We start from the raw sequence: 20,630 nt of genomic DNA, 5'->3' as shown, positions 1-20,630 counted from the left end.
TTAATATTAGAATCAAATATATTCCACTTTGAATTTACAATCAGGCTGCTCAGAGCTAGACTTAAAAACAACAAAATAATTGCTTTGAAGCTAATACTCGCTGTCATTGATTCAATAAAAATCGCACTTAGGCCGTGGATCAATGGTATTTTATTTTTGTTTCAAAGTCGTTTTTTTTAGACTTTAATATATATTTTTCTGCGTGTTCCCATACAAACTTCAAGCGTTTTGAGCGCCCCCTTAGGCTCAACCGATTTTGCTCAAATTTTGAACGTAGCTTCTGGGAGTTCAAAACTTGATAAAGATAAGACTTGGCATTTTTCGAATTTTTTGTTTTTCATACAAGTGTGGGCCACCCTAGTCATTATGCCAAATGGAGTAAATCCATAGAAAGTAACTCTAGGAAAACTGACAGCACAACTGTAAATGATCATGAAAGCTACATAAAACTCCCTTACTCTATACTGCCTATGATCGCATAATTGTCCCATATGAATAGGAAACCCAGCAAGATGGGACTGATATGCGATCATAGGCAGTATATGCTGCATCATCAATAGGTAATGTTATCTTCGCACGTGTTCATCAACCAATTATCGCTTTCTTTGTTTTGCTTCCCATTAAATGACCCACTTCGCTTATTATCAAACAACCCACCGAAAGTGAAACCAAAAAACAACAATGAAATTAAGCAATTATTGCTTTCAAACTTACCCAACAGCACCACGTTCTCGCTCACGTCGTACACGTCATTAATGGCCAATTGCGGCTCCAGCCGTTTCGTCTTGAACAGCAAGTCACCCACATACTTGTCTTCGTCATCGTCGGCCTTCTCCTCCACACTGCCCACCCCGTCACCGGATTCCCCATCTCCACCACCGGGTGCCAAGCTGATCTGATCCTGTAGCGACTCGGTATCACTGGTTCCTCCCGCCACCAACTCATTGGCCAAGGAATCCAGATCGCCATCGCCTCCTGCTCCCCCAAGGCAATTATTGGCGGCTCCGGAGCGACATTTCCGGTGGACATTCTTCGAACAAACCGTACACTTCCAGTACGGATGGCCGGCCAAAATGTGTCGATCGCAAACACTGCACAGCTGGATCGGATTTTTAGACGAGGACGTTTCCAAGGTCATGTCGAAGGTGTGGGACTTTCCACCACTCGGGGAATTGGGTTTCTTGGGAGTCGGCGCAGGCTGCACCTGTCGGAAAGATGGTTTATGCGTCTTGGAAGGCGTTCTGGACGGGAGCTGTTTATCCTTAGCATCCAACTGTTGTTGGTTCTCTTCGTCTTTTTGGGCCTTCTTGAGAGATCCTTGCATGGCAATCATATCGGTTTTCGCTCGGAGCAGTTGCTCTTTGAGCTGGTTGGTACGTTGGCGCTCCTTTTGTAGTTCGTCCTGAAGCTTCTTGTAACTGGTGGTGTTTTCCACCATGATGGGGTTCGGAGGAAGATTTTCTTTCTTCTCGTTGTTACTGCTACCGAACAACATGTCAGCGAAAGTTTTCTTCTTTTTGTGGGATCCTTCCTCAACACGCGCTTGCAGGTAGTCAATAAGCTTCTTGTGCTGAGCCAAGGTTGCTTCCGATTTGATGTCCCGTTCTGTGTAGAACGTTTTCTGCTCCGTGAGAACTGTCTTGACGTGGTCAAGCTCATTGTTCAATTGATTTATCTGATTCTTGTAGTCCTTGATCTCATTGTTTTGTTTTGTTATATGCTCCTTTGCTAGGAACAAATCGGTGAGAATCTTCGAATTTTCTTCTTTCAGGATCAGATGCTCCTGCTCGTAGTTTGAAACTACCTTCTGCAGGTTTGATGTGTCCAGGTTGAGCATCTCAATACGCTCCTGGACCTCAAAAAGGCTTGAGGTCTTTTCAATGAGATCCTTTTGTTGGTCAACCATTTGGTTCTGCAACTCTTCAAACTTCTTGCGCAATTCTTCATATTCCGATGCGAGTTGCGAAGTTTTTGACTCACTCATTGTCTTGGATGTCTTCTCCTGGTTAACTTCTTGGCGCAATTTGGACAACTCTGCATCTTTATCCTTCATCTGCTTGTACAACGCAGCAACTGTTTCTTCGCATTCCTTGTTTTTCCTCTGTTCCTTCTCCAGCAGAATCTCCAACTCTGTCAGTTGAGTTTCCGTAATACTGCAAGCTCCCTTCAGCATATTGAAGTTCCTTGTCGCGACCGCCAACTTTTCCTCCAACTCCTTGACAGATCCATGAGCATCGGCCAACTCCTCCTGACTTTCGTCCAGCTCTCGCATAAGCTTTGAATTTTCCGAAGTCATGATTCTCAGCTTATCATTTGCCTGGTTTGCCTTCTGTTTTGCCTCTTCTAACTTTTCCTCCAAGCTTTGAATTTTCGCCGCAGCTGTGATCAACTCTGCCTTCTCCGCTAGTCGTCCCTTCTCGGTCGAGTCTCGCGAATAACGTTCCTTCCTCAATTCATCCTTCATTAATCTTATATCTTCCTTCAAATCCTCGATTTGTTTCTCCTTTCCGCTGATTGTATCCTCCAGCTGTTTGATCTTAAATGCCACTTCCTCCTTCTCTTTCCGAACGCGGTTCACCCTCTCGTCCGCCTGCTCAACCCTTCGCCCGAGAATAGAATTGTCCAACTTGACCCGCTCCAGTTCCTTCTCCAACTTCCACAGTGACAAATTGGCCGCGCGTGCCGACTGCTTGTCCAGGATCGATTGCTCCCGAATGGCGCTCAGTTTGTCCTCCAACCGTTCGTTCTGCCGTTCCAGAAGCGACGTCGTACCGTCTGTCGTCGTGCCGCCACTTGCACCACCAACCGCCGGGTAGCTCGTCTTGAACTGATCGATAATCTTCTCCAGCCGTGAGACGACCTCCTCCAACCCGTCCGCTCGTTTGCGCTGCAGATCTTCGCTTTCTCTGTGGAGAAAAATGTGGTAGCAAAAAGAGTTGTAAATTAGTGCTGGCTGCTTCGCAACATAGGTGTGTCGAGGGGGTAGTGAGAATAATTTAAATAAAGGCAAAGCGTGAATCGATCAGAGCGAAAGAAACTAACATTTGTATGATTTGAATTAATTAATGGAATGTCTTGTTTTTATAATAGAAATACACTAGAACTCCAATGGCGCTGTAGTCAGTTTTCCTATTTAATTATTTTAATAACTTTAATTCTAATAATTTACTATTTTAAAGTGTTCATCTTGTAGAGGACCTTTTATTATGGTAAACAAAATTAACTTGACACTTCTAGTACCGCTGCTGACGCTGTAATGGCGTGGCAAACTAGATGTTAGTCACACGAACAGTCGCGACATTGGACTTCTGTGGCTAATTATTCTACTGTTTTTATCAACTAGATTTCTGTAATGAATCGTATGCCAGTTCCATCTGTAAAAATTAGGCAATCGAATATGTAGTAGGCTAGATATGCTATGTTATCATCAAAGTAAACTCAGTATGATTAGACAATAAATCTGACATTTATATTTTACCACTGAAGCAAGAAGACGTGTTTCATTTGGCACTCCTACATTGGTAGACGAGGTTAATTTTAGAATTTCGTCCAGGAGAAAACAGCTGTGATGCATCTGAAACCAAGAAGTTCCTGTGAAGCCTGTAAGATCCGGTCATCACAATAAGTATGTGCAATAAGTGTGGACGGAAAAATACTACGGTAATTATTATTTCACGTGTTTTAAAATGTGAACATTCATCACTGCAAATGTCCAAGCAAGTGTGTTGATTACGTCCAGGAAGACGGACAGAAGATGATTCTAGTCCGTGAACCTGAAGAGCGCAGGGAAAATCCGCAAACCAAAACTCAGGATAACGAAGGGATGATGATGAATTCTAGTCCTTACACCTGGTAATCCGGTGACAGGAATGTAGAATTCCAGTCCGCTCATAAAACCCAGAATAACGAAGGGAACCAAGAATTCCAGTCCGTACATCTGCTACACAAGCGAAGAGAATGCTGAATTTTAGTTCACATAGAAACAAAAATCAAAGACCAAATGTATAAGAATTAATATTCCGTATATGCACTTTGGCAGCGCGATGAATTGTTTGGTAACACAAGTTTACAGCATTTTTGAACTCGGTGAGCTGATGATCGTTTTTGGTGTAGAATCATGCCCTGAGTTCGAAAACGCAAAGGAAAAAAATTACAGTAGAGCGGATTTTTTTTCGACTTTCCATACAAGGTTGATGATATGAAATCGATTTTTGTTCTATTTTTAAGCAAAGTCGCTCACTTCAAACATCTCATTCTTCGTAATCAATGCTCCGATTGAGCTGAAATTTTTACTGTAACTCGCCTACATATGATATGAGAAATAAACGTTGAGAAAGAATTTTTAAATTGTCTTTTTCTTATTGAAAAAAAAAATACATTTCTTCATATATTTTTGGAAAATTTGCTAAAATTTAAGGAGATTGTCCCCAAAACTCGCCAATATCTTGAATTTCATCAATTTGACGCAAAACCTGCATTCAGATGATCGAATTGTATTATATTCAGTTTTTAATTTATGGAAAAAAGATGTAAATTTGGTTGAACAAAACGCAAGATTTTTGAATTTTATTAAATTCCATATTTTGAAAAGTTGTAAAACTCGATATTGAGCTAAAACTAAAAAACTGTTCTACTTTAAATTTTTTGAAGTACAATTTCGAAATCAGCGCTCAATTATACTTCAAAAATTTTGGTCGTTGACGGAAGTTCACGACTTTCGTTTTATTTTGTAAACTAGTGTAATTTTCATTAGTTGCCATGGCGACATTCACAGAATGAATTCAGTACTATAAGTGAGAAATAAACCACTGCTCACTAGATAAAATTCATACAATTGACACACCGGCGCTAACATACAACGTAGATTGAAAAATGAAATAATTGTAATGTTTAACTTTTCTGCACAAAGACACAGACAATTTTTCAAAGCTGCAAATAGATTTTATATACAGTCTGGCTGAGATTTTTTTATTTTCGTGAATGAACTTAAAGTTAGTTCTTCACACGGCTGTAAAGAATATTTAAACAAAAGACAACCGCTTCTGATTCGTATGCAGAAGGTCTTGGGTTCAATCCCTGGCCTGTCCTTTTCATACTAGGTACTTTGTATCTTTCTCCAGGTATACATCGATTTAGTGGACGCTTTAAGTTATGAATTTTACATAAAATCGAGGCATTCTTTTTATTTGTGTTTAAATTTTATACCAAAATGTGCCAAAACATATACAAATTGCATAAAAATTGAGTTTTCGATAAAAGGCTCGAATTTTTTGCACATATTATTAGTAATTCTCGCTAAATAACGAATAAACTACTGCCCCGCTATTTTGTTACCATCGAAATCTTTTGTCTCTAAAACTATGTATGGTTGATTCAAACGCCAATATTTTGAGCAATGAACATACACAATAACGTTGTTTGCATAAATGTCCCAAAAAATTGAAAACGTTCAGAAATTCATTCAGGAATTCCTTTGAAAATGTCTCCGAGGATTTATTCACCCTGGAATTTCTTTACGAATTGCTTCATAAATTCTTCCAGGGATCCCATCTGAAATTCCTCAAGGAGCTCCTTCGGAAATTTTGAGATTCTTGACAAGCCCTGGATAGAGCATCGTTACTGGTTGTGCTGTACATATTCGCCAAACGACCTTTCTGTACGAGCATTGTAGGTTTGTACAGCTATCTGTTCGGTCGTTTTTTGTTGTAATTCTGTGGTGTAAAATAAAAGTAAGTGAACCCAGAGTGTTCAACCTTATTACAGCGGTATTTGATGAAAACTTCTCATACCATCATGTTACAGATTATTTCAGAAAATCTTCCATGTGCTCCTCCAGAAATGTCACAAAGAATTCTTTTACAAAATGTGTCATGAATTTCTTCACCAATTCACCAGTTTTTCACAAATCATTTCAGAGATTGTTTTTAGAAATTCACCAAGGAATTACTTCAGAAGTTCCTCTACTCATTTGTTCATAAATTTCTCTAGGCATGCGTTTGGAGAATCTTTTGAATGTTTCATTAATAAATCTAACAAAAATTTCTTCAGAAATTGTCCTATTACATCTTTTTACTTTTGTTTGCGGAAACTTGTCCGAGTTTTTGGCCGAAAAATCCTTCACGGATTCTTTAAAAAAATCTTCCATGCATTCTATAAATTTTACAAAGATTTTTTTTCAAAGCATCTTTCATGATTTACTTCTTAAATTCCTCCACTTTTTCAAAAAAAAAAATATCCATGAATCATCAGAATCCATGAATGATCAGAAACTCCTGAAGAAATTCTTACAAAAATGGGTTCAGAGATTCATTCAGAAATGTTTTTGACATTTATTCAGAAATTTCTCCAGATTCCTTTAATAAAACTTTTAGCGCTGCCTTCATAAACAATTTTTCAGAAAATGTTTCAAAACTTCCTTCAAAAATTTAAGTTGTGGTTACTTTGGAAATTATTTTTTTTGTTTTTTTTTTTGCTAGGTTTCTAGCTGCACTCTGAATAGAGTTGAAACCTCTACACTAGACCCGAAGATAGAAAAGAGTACGTAATCTTTCAGAAGCAGTTTGCCAGCCGTACGCGGAAAATGACATCCATTAAGACACTGTTGCAAACTGACTCAAAAAGTTACGGTAGAAGATTGGAAAGTTTTCAATTGGTCAGTCAGTCAGGATTTGCCTATGTAGTGTTATGGTCACACAATTTGTGTTTGTCTTCTTGTTTGATTTTGTGGTATGGTTCCGCTCAATATGTATTTCTCCTCGTAAAGTCAGTTGTTTTATGTTTGTTTTTTTTTCATCGAATCAATCGCACCCCGTATGTTAAAATATAGTCGATCTTGGGTCAAATTGTTTTCTTGATTTCGCTAATCGTTTTCTACTTCTCTGTGTTCATCTCTTACTTACCTTACCGGTCAGGCTAAGGCCGGGGTGGCCTCTGCTGTACATAGTAGCCGCCTCCATTCCACTCGGTCCATGGCTGTTTGCCTCCAGTTCCGCACTCTGCGTAGGGTCCGCAGATCGTCCTCCACTTGGTCGACCCACCTAGCTCTCTGCGCTCCACGTCTTCTTGTACCGGTCGGATGACTCTCGAGAACCATTTTAGTCGGGTTGTTATCCGACATCCTGATGACGTGACCCGCCCACCGTAGCCTCCCGATTTTCGCGGTATGGACGATGGTTGGTTCTCTCAGCAGCTGATGCAGCTCGTGGTTCATTCGCCTTCTCCAAGTCCCGTCTGCCATCTGCACTCCGCCGTAGATGATACGCAACACCTTCCGTTCGAAAACTCCAAGGGCGCGTTGGTCCTCTGCACGTAGGGTCCATGTTTCGTGCCCATAGAGGACGACCGGTCTAATCAACGTTTTGTAGATGGTTAACTTCGTGTTACGGCGAACTTTATTCGATCGTAGAGTTCTGCGGAGTCCAAAGTAGGCACGATTTCCTGCCACAATGCGCCTCTGAATTTCTCTGCTGGTGTCGTTGTCGTCGGTCACCAGTGAGCCCAAGTACACGAATTCTTCAACCGCCTCGATTTCATCACCGTCGATATGAATTCGGGGTGGCGGGCGCGGTGATTCCTCCCTGGAGCCCTTTGCCATCATGTACTTTGTCTTCGACACATTAATGACTAATCCGATTCGCCTGGCTTCACTCTTTAGTCGGATGTACGTTTCCGCCATCGTCTCAAATTTACGAGCAATAATATCAATATCATCGGCGAAACCAAGCAGCTGAACGGACCTCGTGAAAATCGTCCCACTCGTGTTTATCCCCGCTCTTCTTATTACACCCTCCAAAGCAATGTTGAACAGCAAGCACGAAAGACCATCACCTTGCCGTAACCCTCTGCGAGATTCGAAAGGACTCGAGAGTGTCCCTGATACTCGAACTACGCACATCACTCGATCCATCGTCGCCTTGATCAATCGTATCAGTTTATCCGGGAACCCGTATTCGTGCATAATCTGCCATAGCTGTTCTCGATCGATTGTATCATACGCCGATTTGAAATCGATGAACAAGTGATGTGTGGGCACGTTGTATTCGCGGCATTTCTGCAACACCTGGCGGATGGCGAACATCTGGTCCGTTGTAGCGCGTTCACCCATAAATCCAGCCTGATATTGCCCCACGAACTCTCTTGCAATCGGTGATAGACGGCGGCATAAAATTTGAGAGAGTATCTTGTAGGCAGCGCTCAGTAGTGTGATCGCGCGGTAGTTCCCGCAATCCAACTTGTCGCCCTTTTTGTAGATGGGACACACGATACCTTCCATCCATTCCTCCGGTAATACTTCCTCCTCCCAAATCTTGGTAATGACCCAGTGTAGTGCTCTCACCAGTGCTTCTCCACCGTATTTTAGAAGCTCGCTTGGTAGTTGATCTGCTCCAGCGGCTTTGTTGTTTTTCAACCGGCTAACCTCCTCCTCAATCTCTTGAAGGTCAGGGGCCGGAAGTCTTTCGTCCTGTGCACATACTCCTAGATCTGTTACCACGCCACCTTCGGTACTTGCAACGTCGCCATTGAGGTGCTCATCGTAATGCTGCCGCCACCTCTCGACCACCTCACGCTCGCTCGTGAGAATATTCCCGTGATTATCTCGGCACATGTCGGCTTGTGGCACAAAGCCTCTGCGCGAGCGGTTCAGCTTCTCGTAGAACTTTCGTGTGTCCTTAGCGCGGTACAGCTCTTCCATCGCTTCGCGATCTCGTTCTTCCTGCTGGCGCTTCTTCATCCGGAAGACTGAGTTCTGCCTGTTCCGCGCCTGTTTATAACGTGCCTCATTCGCTCTCGTACGGTGTTGCAGCATTCTCGCCCATGCTGCATTCTTCTCGTTTTTCAACTGTTCACATTCGCCGTCGTACCAGTCGTTTCTGTGATTCGGAGTCGCGAGGCCTAGTGCTGTAGCCGAGGTACTACCTATGGCGGATCGGATGTCCCTCCAGCCATCTTCAAGTGTAGCTGCGCCAAGCTGCTCTTCCGTTGGTAGGGCCACTGCTAACTGCTGCGCGTAGTCTTGAGCCACTTCTACGTTACGAAGTTGCTCGATGTTGAGCCGCGGCGTTCGACTTCGACGCGTGGTGATAACTGTCGAAAGTTTTGAGCGCATGCATACAGCGACTAAGTAGTGATCCGAATCTATATTCGCACTGCGGTATGTGCGGACGTTGGTTATATCTGAGAAGAATTTACCGTCGATTAGAACGTGGTCGATTTGGTTTTCTGTTTGATGGTCGGGTGATCTCCAGGTGGCTTTGTGGATATCTTTGCGGGGGAAGAAGGTGCTTCGGACTACCATACCACGGGAGGCTGCAAAGTTTACGCATCGCTGGCCGTTATCATTCGATACGGCGTGCAGGCTGTTTCGCCCGATTACCGGTCTGTACATTTCCTCCCTTCCTACCTGCGCGTTCATGTCGCCGACAACGATTTTCACGTCACGCGGCGAGCAACCATCGTATGTTTGCTCTAACTGCGCGTAGAACGCTTCTTTCTCGTCATCGGGTCTCCCTTCGTGTGGGCAGTGGACGTTAATGATGCTGTAGTTGAAGAAACGGCCCTTAACTCTCAACATGCACATCCTTGCGTTGATCGGCTGCCACCCGATCACACGTTGTCGCATCTTGCCCAACACTATAAATCCTGTTCCCAGTTCATTGGTGGTGCCACAGCTTTGGTAGAAGGTAGCCGCTCGATGCCCGCTTTTCCACACTTTCTGTCCAGTCCAACAAAGTTCCTGCAACGCCACGATGTCGAAGTTGCGGGGATGTAGTTCGTCGTAGATTATCCTGTCACATCCTGCGAAACCTAGTGACTTGCAATTCCATGTTCCAAGTTTCCAATCGTAGTCCTTATTTTGTCGCGTGGGTCTTTGCCGATTGTATCGAGTCGTATTTTCTCCTATGTTATTCGCAATGGGGATTTTTACGGGTGGCTTATTGGGCCTACGCCAACACTCCTGTCTCGCCGGAGGGCCATCGTGCCAGTTCTGTTTAACGTCCCAACCAACACTGGGACGACCACGCTGATGGGGCTACCACCTTGGATCTAGCTGGGCGTGGTGCAGCGTTTCTTACTCAGCCGCTGGATGCCAGAACAGACGCTGTTTGAGCCGCACCTCCTTGGTGAACAGACACTCGGATCGTACCTCCTCAATCTAGCTGAAGTCAGAAGGACAACAGTGCCCAGGCTGCACTACCAGCTAAGCACACAACTCTTAGCTGGCGGTCTTTGTCATCGCTTGACCCGTGGAAGCATGAGGTAGGAACTTGTGAGGACCAGAGCTATATTGGATGCTCTCCTTATCGACTCACCGTTTTGCAGCTGTGTTCATCTCTTGTGTCCTTAAATTGAGTTCTTTAGGGGTATTCGTATTATTTCATAATCGGATTCTCCGCCCAACAATTAGTCGAAATCCAAAATTTCATAATTTTCGGAGTTCGGGAACTATTTTTAAAATACATTCAAAGTTTGTATGGGGATTTTTTTTTGTTCGGGTCATTCTATCCACAAAAATTAAAACTGTTTTGTTTAACCATCAAAACAAAGGTATTGAAATCCAATAAAATCACGATATACTCAGAAAAATTAGCTCTTTCGATTAGGCTTTAGAAACTAGCAATATTTTATTCACTAAACAACCCAATTATCATCGGTCCAAAACCCACAGAAACATGTAACTAAACTTCTGATATTTTTCTGTTGATGTCAAAATACCATCTAAAAATACGCCAAGTTGGTCAGTTGATTGCAAAAAAAAAATTAAATAATAAAGATTGCTTGTCAACTATTATGTAACAATGAAAAATATTCAAATTCGTTCAATTATCCTATCGGTCCTATTTAGATAAATCATGTCATTTTCTCAAGTGTAGCATAGAAATGTCAACCTAGTCATACACAAGTAACGTTGTTCAATTAATAAAAGCAGTCAGTTTTTGTCCAAAATGTCACGTCAAACGCATTGACGTCAACAATGCGTTTAAGTGTTCGCACGTTAGCTTCGAATCTATCAGTACCGTCAAATGGGGTAACTTGCAACACTTTTCGACTTTGAAGCAACATCATTGAAAATCTAAACATTTTGAACAAACTGTAAAGCATTGAGTACACTAATTACCACGAGTAGAATGCTATGCAGTACTTGATTTAGCAAAATATGTTGCCACCTAATCAGGAGGTACGTAATACATGCTTGTTGCAAGTTACCCCATATGTGGGGTAACTTGCAACACATGACATGAAGCTAAGTTATCTAACATTAAACTGCACTAATGTTTTAGTTCTTGGTCATATTTTAAGTTTTTGATGTAATGCATGAAAAATGCTTTGAAAAGATGTACACTCACCAAATGTAATGTGATTTTTCATTTAAGGATTGGTAGTTATTATAAGCGAGAGTATATCGTTTCACAGCAGGCCTTACGTTCCTCAAATATGAAATATTTATGGATATCAGTACTAGTTACAAATGGTCAACAATGCTTAATGTTATTTTTTGGAAAGTTATAGTGAGTCACCTTCAGGTAATTTTCAGTATGAAGTAGTGTTCAGCTAAAATAACACGATTTAAACACCCATTCAACTAATTACAAAGTTTAAAGCCATCAATTTGGGCATTCTACTGACATAATTTACTCTATCCAGGTTTAAAATAGATGTTGGTGATTGTTTTAGAACGTTCATAAACTGATTTAAACTTTCAGCAAGATGAAACATGAATGAAGTTTCAAAATATGGAAATCATTAACAATGTTTGAAAGTCACGTGCAAAAAAATGGTTAAATTGAGTTGACATTTCAAAAAAGAACACGTCACGTAATTAATAAATGATTCATTTCGATGATTTCTAAAGAAATATTGTGAAATGAAAATCAATTATAGAAATTTTTATTTATTTCAACTGTTGCAAGTTACCCCATAGTGGTGGTCGAATATGATTATGATTTTTTACATTACTTAGTCGATCAGTTTATCAAACTTTAATCGTTCAGCTAAGCTAACTATTAGGTACCCTAACTGCAAGCAAGGTCATCAGACTTATTGCACTTACCATGAGAGAGAGGTAAAGCACGATTTTCATACTTGTTTTTATGACATAAAATGAGCAAACCATTTTAACAGTGTAGCTGAACAGTAAACAAAGAAACAAAACTGATTTTTTCACTAAAACGATGTTTGGTACACATAATTTTGTTAATCGAAATGATGGACCGTACTAGCTTTCATTATTATGATAAAATAGTCCACATTTAATGTATGTCATCGTGTTGCAAGTTACACCGCTGTTGCAAGTAACCCCGTTTGACGGTACAATTAAGTGCTGCAAATCTCCTTCCCACTATTAATTTTTCGGTCGATTTTAATTGCCTTATTTAAAGAAAATATGACCAACTAACATTGTAAAAATTAGAAAAAGCGACTATGACATCAATAAATTACTAATCAAAATCAACCGAGAAACTTGGGAAATAGAGCCCAAACAACTTTTTGAAGTCAGTTGGCTGTAAAAGGTTCCAAAACCTGTCACAAATCCTATAAAGCTTTTATTAGGATTTGTAACGATCATCAAAACCTTCTCAAATCCAACCGACTTGGAATTATTGCGTGGGAATAGACTCTAATGAGCCCCGGCGGTTCCTCCGTGTTTATCGAGCATGTCTGATACATATAATCAGCCATACTCCATCTGCAGCAGCCGGTTCGTGATGAACCGTTGGAGGTGCATTAAAGTGTTAAAAAGGTGATATGTTTCACTAAAGAACACTACATTACAATAATCAAAATGAAACTCCTTCACTTTAATACCGTCAACCCCTGCGAACTTGGCCAGGGTGGTTACTTTGGAAATTCTTCTAAGGATTTCACCAAAAATTTCCACAGCAGCTTCCAATTTCTCTAGAAATTCCATTTAGGATTTTCCCAGAAGTTCCAGAAAGAGTTGTGTACGATTCGGAAACTCCTTTAGGCATTCTCTCAAACGATCCCCCAAAGATTTATTCGAAAACTTTCTCCGGGTTTTGCTTTGGATATTACTCCAGGGATTTTTTTTTTTTGAATCTGAAACTGTATCCTTCATGGCAGGTCATGTTACAAGAATGCCGAAAGAGTGGAGCACAGCGAACGGAAAAAGTGGACTCATAATGTTGAGAGTGATCTCGAGAGTACACTTTTTGATAATAAGATGTTGAATAAAACCGATAACAAGAATCCAGTTAGGTTCGACACGATCACTTACCAGTTGATCCGCTTCTGAAGGTCCCAAAAGCTTTCTAGTTTGTTACACAACATCAGTTTGAGAACTGTTTCAGTTCAGAACGTTCTTGTTATTTTGCAGTTTATAACTGTCATGAACGTTAAAATCTGTGAAAACTGTGTGGTTCGTATTTTTTGTTTTGTTTTTAAAGCATAGTTTGGTGCTCACAATCCTCACAGTTATACCACATTTGTCAAACACCAACTTCAAAACACATCTAATAATTTCCTCCACATGCCCCTGAAAACAGATTCACTCTTCGCTCTTCAACAGCAATAACCGCGACCATAGCGCACACGCGTCTTCGATCGTCACTCGATCGCATTTTTCTCCAACGAACATGCAGCAACACTTTCGGTTTTGTTTTCAATTGAATAATGCATTCCGCCGTGGGTAATCTTCTGCTTTATTGGCCTCGTCACTCGCGTCTTGCGATCAAAATCGATCATCGTCAGCAGCACGCATCGCCGTCGCGCACATGTGGTGGGTCTTTTCTCGTCTTTCTTCTCAATTACCATCCGATTTTGAACCATCCAACGACGCGTCGTCGATCGTCGCGATTGCAAAACACCCGATCATACTGTATACCGCGTACTTAGCACCGCAATGCTCAGGCAAAATGTGGGTATCAAACACAGTAAAATAGTATAGTAGGTGGCTGATTTCGACTAACAAGTGTGTTTACGCGATTACAAATGTGTAGCTCATCTTCGCCGTTAGGCAGTGGGTGCATAGTTGTCCTATGTTTGATGAGTTGAAAAATATGGAATTTGAAGTATTCCAAGCCGGTAATGCATGAATGTGAGTCTTTGTCATTCGGCATAAAGTCATTCGGCATAAGGCCATTTGGCATAAGGTCACTTGGCATACAGTCATTTAGCATAACGGTCGTTCAGCATAATGGACACTTAGCATAATATAGAAGGGTGCATTTCGGCTATGCCAAATGGCCATTATGCCAAATGACCGTTATGCCAAATGTCTTTATGCCAAATGACCTTATGCCAAATTTCCCGTTCCCCACGAATGTGTATATTAATTATCATAATTAGTGTTTTTAGACTCACTATCATCAGAAATACCGCATCAAATAAAAATCTTAGATCTAAAATTTTACTTTGTCAAACTATAGAATAAACATCTGTACGGCAGTTATGAAGTCTTGACCCATTTAAAACATATTGAAAATACAAAAAAAAATATAGATAATAAATGTTAAAAAAACAGTTACTACGTATTTATTTACAAAACAATCTAGGAAACTAAAATAATGTACTTTAAATGAATAAATAAACTAAACAAATCAAAAAGGAACTTATAACATCATTGAAAACAGAAAAAAAGTTTAAAAAAATATAGGATAACAATCACAGAGATATATGCTTTTAAAAATATGGATTTAAGCATAAAGATTCGTAGAATTCTAATGTTAGGCGTAGGGCACTTTTGCATCAACCGTAAATATCGGAGCACTCATTTCCATTCATCTCGTCTCGTTTTGCTCGTATACAATAGGGCACTGCATGAAATTCGCGCCTTCTCTTTCACTCTTACAGAAATTTTGTAAACAACAAGGCCAAGAAACGTCAAAATCTAATACAAAATCAAAACAGTGCAGTGCCCTATATTTTACGCCACGAGATTTTCTAGGCCTGCCTACCCTAATAAAAATGTATTATACATTGCTGATAGGGTGAATGATTGTATCATTCCCTGTATGATCAAGATGATAGCCCGAAAGGGTTGTTAAGCACGTTGTATCATATTTTTCTATTAGGGTAGGTGTGTCGAACAGAAGTCAATAATAATAATTCAATCTCATTTGGCTACACAACACTGCACACCACAGGCCTATACCGGAGGGTGATGGTAGTATTAGTTCACGTATGTAGAGATAGGAATGTAACAAAATATCGATCAGCTGCTTGCGCGCGTGTTTTGTACCTACTTATGTTACTACTGTGATGCTGATTCTCACAACACTTGACTTGGGGGGAGTCGATCACGTATCAGAGGAGGCAAAAATAAATCGTTGAGAAAAAAAATCACACGTTTTTTTTTTCTCAATTCATCCGGTAGATGGGATTTCGATTATGCGTTACTGAACAATAATAAAACAGTTCAAATGTATCGAGATAGTAAGACTCTAGCCATTTGATTGGTGGTGGAATGCATTTTGATTATCGATAGACTGTAACGACCTGCTAGAATAATGTAATTATTATCATTAACGAAGGTAATGAGATGCAAAATTCAAGGGTGCAAAACTCGATTAGAATAACTTTACCTCGTTGAATATGTGCTGTAAATGAATTGTACACATGATCCATATTAAATTAAAAAAATCTGATTATGTTCGATTATTGTTTTTGTGAGGTTTCTAGTTGTATCTTAATTATAGTCGACACTATTACAGCTTATACTTACAATCCGCTTGTGGAATTCAGGGAAATGAATACGCTGATAATTTAGCCAAGCAGGGTGCAGCATTGAGCTTCATAGGCCCTGAACCATTCTGTGGTGTTGAGTGTACTCTTAGGATGAAACTAAAAACATGGGAAATATCTATTGTAGAGTCCAATTGGAATACCACGAATACATCCAGACAAGCAAAAAAAAATATAAAAGGCCTAGTGCAGCAAAAACCAGGACTATACTAATGCCGTTTTTCTTTTTTAACCTGGGTTGGAACTGGATTGGCGGAAAATGTGTAAACAAACAACGTCAAACAAACTATAGTACAAGCGAAACCGAAGTCGGGTTGGGGTTGAAACTGTGATCTGATCCAGTTCCATTCCAACCCAGGTTGGAACTGGATAATAAAGAAAAACGGCATAAATTTAAACAAGAGAAACCTGAGGGTAATAACGGGCCTGATGACCGGCATGCAAGACTGAAAATGAAAGCCTACGACTCATTGATTTCGCCGCATCCAAAAATATGACCATAGGTATGTACCTGGAGATCACCACAGCAGACGGAATCGCAAATCGACCACGTTCGGATTGACGAACGGCACTTCTCCGACATTATCGACGTCAGGACCTATCGTGGCGCTAACATCGACTGTGACCACAATCGAGTGATGGTCGAACTGCGCCCAAAACTATCTGTCATCAACAATGTACGGAACCGCACGCAACGGTATAACCAACAAGTCTATGGTATAACCTTGAGCGACTGAACTAAACGTTGCCAGATGAGGGTGAGCTCGATGTGGCCCCTCTTGAGGGATGCTGAAGTACAGTAAAAGTAGCCAATGACGCAGCCGAGAGCACCTTCGGTCACGTGGAAAGGAGTCGACGGAGCGAATGGTTCGACGTGGAGTGCAGAAGGATTTTAGAGGAAAAGAACGCAGTGCGGAAGGTAATGCTACAGCAATGAACCCGGCACCACATGAAACGCTATTACGAAAGCGAAAACAACAGATCCACCTCTTTAGGGCATGAGCATGAGCATGAGCATGAGCATTTAGGGTGTCCCAAAATTGCACATGGTTAAAAAGCTTGGGGGCTCACCCTGCAAATGATAGCAAAGGGTGTTAGAAACAAACTTTTGCATGACGGCAAATTTCAGAAATGACGTTTAGAGGTCGCCCCGGCGAGATTTTTGAAAAATGGCAATTTTTCGTAATAAATATCATACAAATATTTTTTATCGTACAAAAATTGGCAATACCGTGTGCGCACCTAACTTTGCGCAGGTCCAAACTTTGCGCATTCTTGTAAAATAACGAAACACATAACTAAATTTCAACATATTCACCAGTTTAATCATTGCACTAGCATTGTGTAAACATAAACATTATTTGACAAATATTTAATGTCCATAAAATCTTTGTTTATGTTGAATAATAAACAAAAAATACATAAAAATGTCAAAATTTGCCTCGCCTTAACACGGTTGCCAAGAAGTAACTCTACTAAAAATCAACATTTTCCTCGATAAAACTGTGCAACGATGATTAATTTTGCAGTTAATTGACAAAAAGGTGATGTTACGGCAGTTCGCACCGATCCCTCATAACTACGCCAACGTCGGAGCGCCCCTCGGAAGATTGTCACAGTGACAACTGAAGTTGTCATCGATGGCATATGAGAATGGAAGAGAAACAATATGAAGAGGGAAGAATGATCTATGCATGGTAGTGAAGTGGACCGCATTTGTGAATTTGGCGAAGTTTAATAATTATTTTTCACGTAATTTTGCTTATTTCAAATATTGAAAAATCGTAAGTTTAATAAGAATTAATCGGAATTAATTGAATTTAATGAAACTTATCCCAATGTTATTGCTTAGGTGGCAAACCGCCAAATCGTATTCTATACATATATCCTATCACTGGAAGATTGATTCTGAGTTGAGGTTAAAAAACCGTGAGTTGCTGAATTGGAACTAAAATCATGAATTATAGTTAATAGATGCATTATGAACTTTTTGTAGCTCACTAATCGGACTCAGCTAGGATATTTATGATACCGTCAGTGTACCAGTAGCCGCTCATGACCCAATAGCCGCTCACTGTTGCAAAAATCAAGTTTTCACGCATAAATACCCCCTTTTCGTCGCTGATATTCTTGGACAATATAAATTAAATTAGAGCAAACTCATTTTATGCAATATTTACCAAATAACATAAATTTTAAAAACAAAACAGTAGATTTTTTTGAGCGGCTATTGGACCCAAAAAAGCTGTAGGAAATTTTATGTGTTCCAATAACCGCTCACGCAAAAAATACGTGAAAATTGTAAAAACTGTCGATTTTAGTACACAGTGTATTCAATCACTATTATACACTCCCGCTGAACAGGAAAAAATAATTGTAAAAACATAAAAGTTGCAAAAATAATTCACTTTTCCGCAAAAGTCTATTTAAAAGATGGCATACATTTGTCCGTGAGCGGAATTAGGACCACTTTGGTCTCACACAAATTGTAATAATATCATACTTTTATGAAAAGTTCTTCATAAGTCTTGTTTTGTATCTGATTGTACTTAGATTAAACTAACTTAAAATGCAAAAACATTACAAATTGGCTTACCAGTCATTTAACAGATGATGTTTTTCTGCAAAACTGGCCTTAGATGAGCGGAATCTGGTACCCTGATGGTAACTTGTTGGGATTTGAAAGGGATCAAGAGATACCGATGTAAGTAGTTGCGTAAGAAACAATATCAAGATTCTAATAAATTTTAATAGCTTTTAGCTCTACACCCACAAATCAAGGTGTTTGCTCAAAGGACTTCTCAAGCCCTACCTCCCAACAATTCTAAAAGATCGTACGAGATGTCGAGAAGTACGAAAGGCTCACGGAAAGTGAAAAACCACTGCCAGGCTTGTGGAGCAGCGGATACCGACCGGATGGTTAGTTGCTGCCACTGCGGTTCTTGGTGGCATTTCGAGTGCGTGGGCGTCAACGACAGCATTGCCGAGCTCGACAGAGTGTTTAACTGTCCGAAATGCCAGAAACCCTCCACTCAAGTACCGGTGGACAAAGCACCAAGCAGGAAAGCGGGAAGTGTAAGTTCTGCGTACTCCAGCAGGGCGTCCAGGGCGCGCTTAGAACTGGAGAAGCTCGAAGCACAGAAAGCTCTCGCAGTGAAGCGCCTGGAGCTACAGCGACGAGAGCAAGATCGGAAGCATAAGGAGGCGGAGTTGCTATTTCAGCAAAAGAAGGCGGAAGACGAGGCAGCCCTCGAGCAACTGCAGCTGCAGCTAGAGGAGACCGTGATGAACGAGTCATTCCGGCTGCGGGATATAATCGCCCAGGAGGGTGGTGATGACGAGGATATAAGGAGCGTTGGATCGGTGGAAAGTTCATCCAGCAAGGTTCGGCGATGGAGAGCGTTGAATTCGACGATGGCAGCCTCGACGGAGCAGGCTCCGACTGTCCCTACGATCAGCGAAACGACGACAACGACCACAACAACACCAGCTAGGCAGGACGGCGAGCAGCAACCAACTAGCAAACAGGGAGTTCTTGAAGTGGCGTTGGCAGGTATTTCATTAGGGCAGTCAGCAATGGAGCCAACGTTAGGAGGTTTGATAGGTCGAACAGAAAGCACTATTCTATCGACAACTAGTAGGAACTGTACGAATATTTGCCAAATTCCCCCTGCTCCTTTAGGGCCTAGTGTAAGCAGTCTCAGAACCACCCTAGAGCATTCAAATCCTAGCACTCCTAATTTTCCCACTGTCTCGAACGTTGGTGCATCATTGCCTTTCAATCGGTCCTTGATGGGTATTCAGTCACGCGGTGTACATTTCGATAATCCGTGTGGCCAAGTTTCCGCGCAGTTCATTCGGACAAACGAAGTGAATCGAAGTAGTGTTGATCGAAATAGTGGTGTGGTGACTGTAGCTGATCTACTCGGAGATTTGCATCCCAGGCAACCAATACCTGCTGAATTCGAGCCAGGACAACCGGGTCTACAACAACCGCCAGCGAGAGATCCAGAATTGCAGCGTAGAGATCCAGAACAACGGTCACAGCATGGACAACCACATCCACAGGTGCTACCGGTGTACTACGGACCAACACCCCAGCAGTTAGCGGCGAGACACGTTATGACCAAGGAGTTGCCGACCTTTTCCGGAAATCCGGAGGATTGGCCACTGTTTATTAGTGCATACGCAAACTCTACTCAGGCGTGTGGGTTTTCGGACTCGGAAAACCTAGCAAGACTGCAGCGGTGCCTTAAAGGACATGCCTTGGAATCGGTCCGGAGTCGACTGCTTTTACCGGCGAGTGTCCCACACGTACTTGCTACATTGGAGACGTTGTACGGCCGACCGGAGCTGTTGATACACGCGTTACTGCAAAAGATCAGAGGAGTTCCCGCGCCGAAGCAGGACAGACTAGATACGCTGATTGGATTCGGTATGGCAGTGCAAAACCTTAGCGACCATTTAGAAGCCGGAAGACACGAAGCGCATCTCAATAACCCGATGCTATTGTTCGAGTTGGTAGAGAAGCTCCCGGCGCACATGAAGCTGGACTGGTCGCTGTACAAGCAAAGGTGTGGAGAAGTGAATATCCGTTCTTTCGCCCAGTACATGGAGACGTTAGTACGCGCAGCAACCGACGTCACACTGCAGTACGATCCAAAACAGCAACCCCGACTGATGAAAGAAAAGATCGGCAAGGATAAGAATTTCTGCGGAACTCACACGACGGAAGATTCGGCCCCGGTCACACCGAAAGTAGCAACAGAAGATTCGAAGCGCAGATCCAGCCCAGCTTGTCTAATCTGTCAAAATCCGGAACATCGTGTCAAGGATTGCTCGGAATTTCGCAAAAAGACTGTGGACGAGCGCTGGAAAACGATACAGCAGCTTAACTTGTGTCGACTTTGTCTAGGAGCCCACGGCAGGAG

At 41.5% G+C, this 20,630-nt stretch overlaps 1 protein-coding gene and 1 long non-coding RNA gene across 2 annotated transcripts in view; one reads left to right on the top strand and one right to left on the bottom strand.

Moving 5' to 3' along the window:
- LOC134288225 (uncharacterized) overlaps positions 1 to 20,630 on the top strand; it is a 226,746-nt gene that overhangs the window by 1,576 nt on the left and 204,540 nt on the right. The window lies entirely within an intron of this gene.
- Positions 1 to 20,630, bottom strand: part of LOC109420819 (citron rho-interacting kinase) — a 64,903-nt gene that overhangs the window by 17,822 nt on the left and 26,451 nt on the right. The window contains exon 5 of the mRNA XM_029857985.2: positions 715 to 2,906. Within this exon, the coding sequence (XP_029713845.2) occupies positions 715 to 2,906 (2,192 nt within the window). The remainder of the gene's footprint in view (positions 1 to 714; positions 2,907 to 20,630) is intronic.

This window comes from Aedes albopictus, chromosome 2 (genome assembly GCF_035046485.1).
Source record: "Aedes albopictus strain Foshan chromosome 2, AalbF5, whole genome shotgun sequence".
Taxonomy (NCBI): domain Eukaryota; kingdom Metazoa; phylum Arthropoda; class Insecta; order Diptera; family Culicidae; genus Aedes; species Aedes albopictus.
This window is presented reverse-complemented; position numbering and strand designations above follow the sequence as displayed.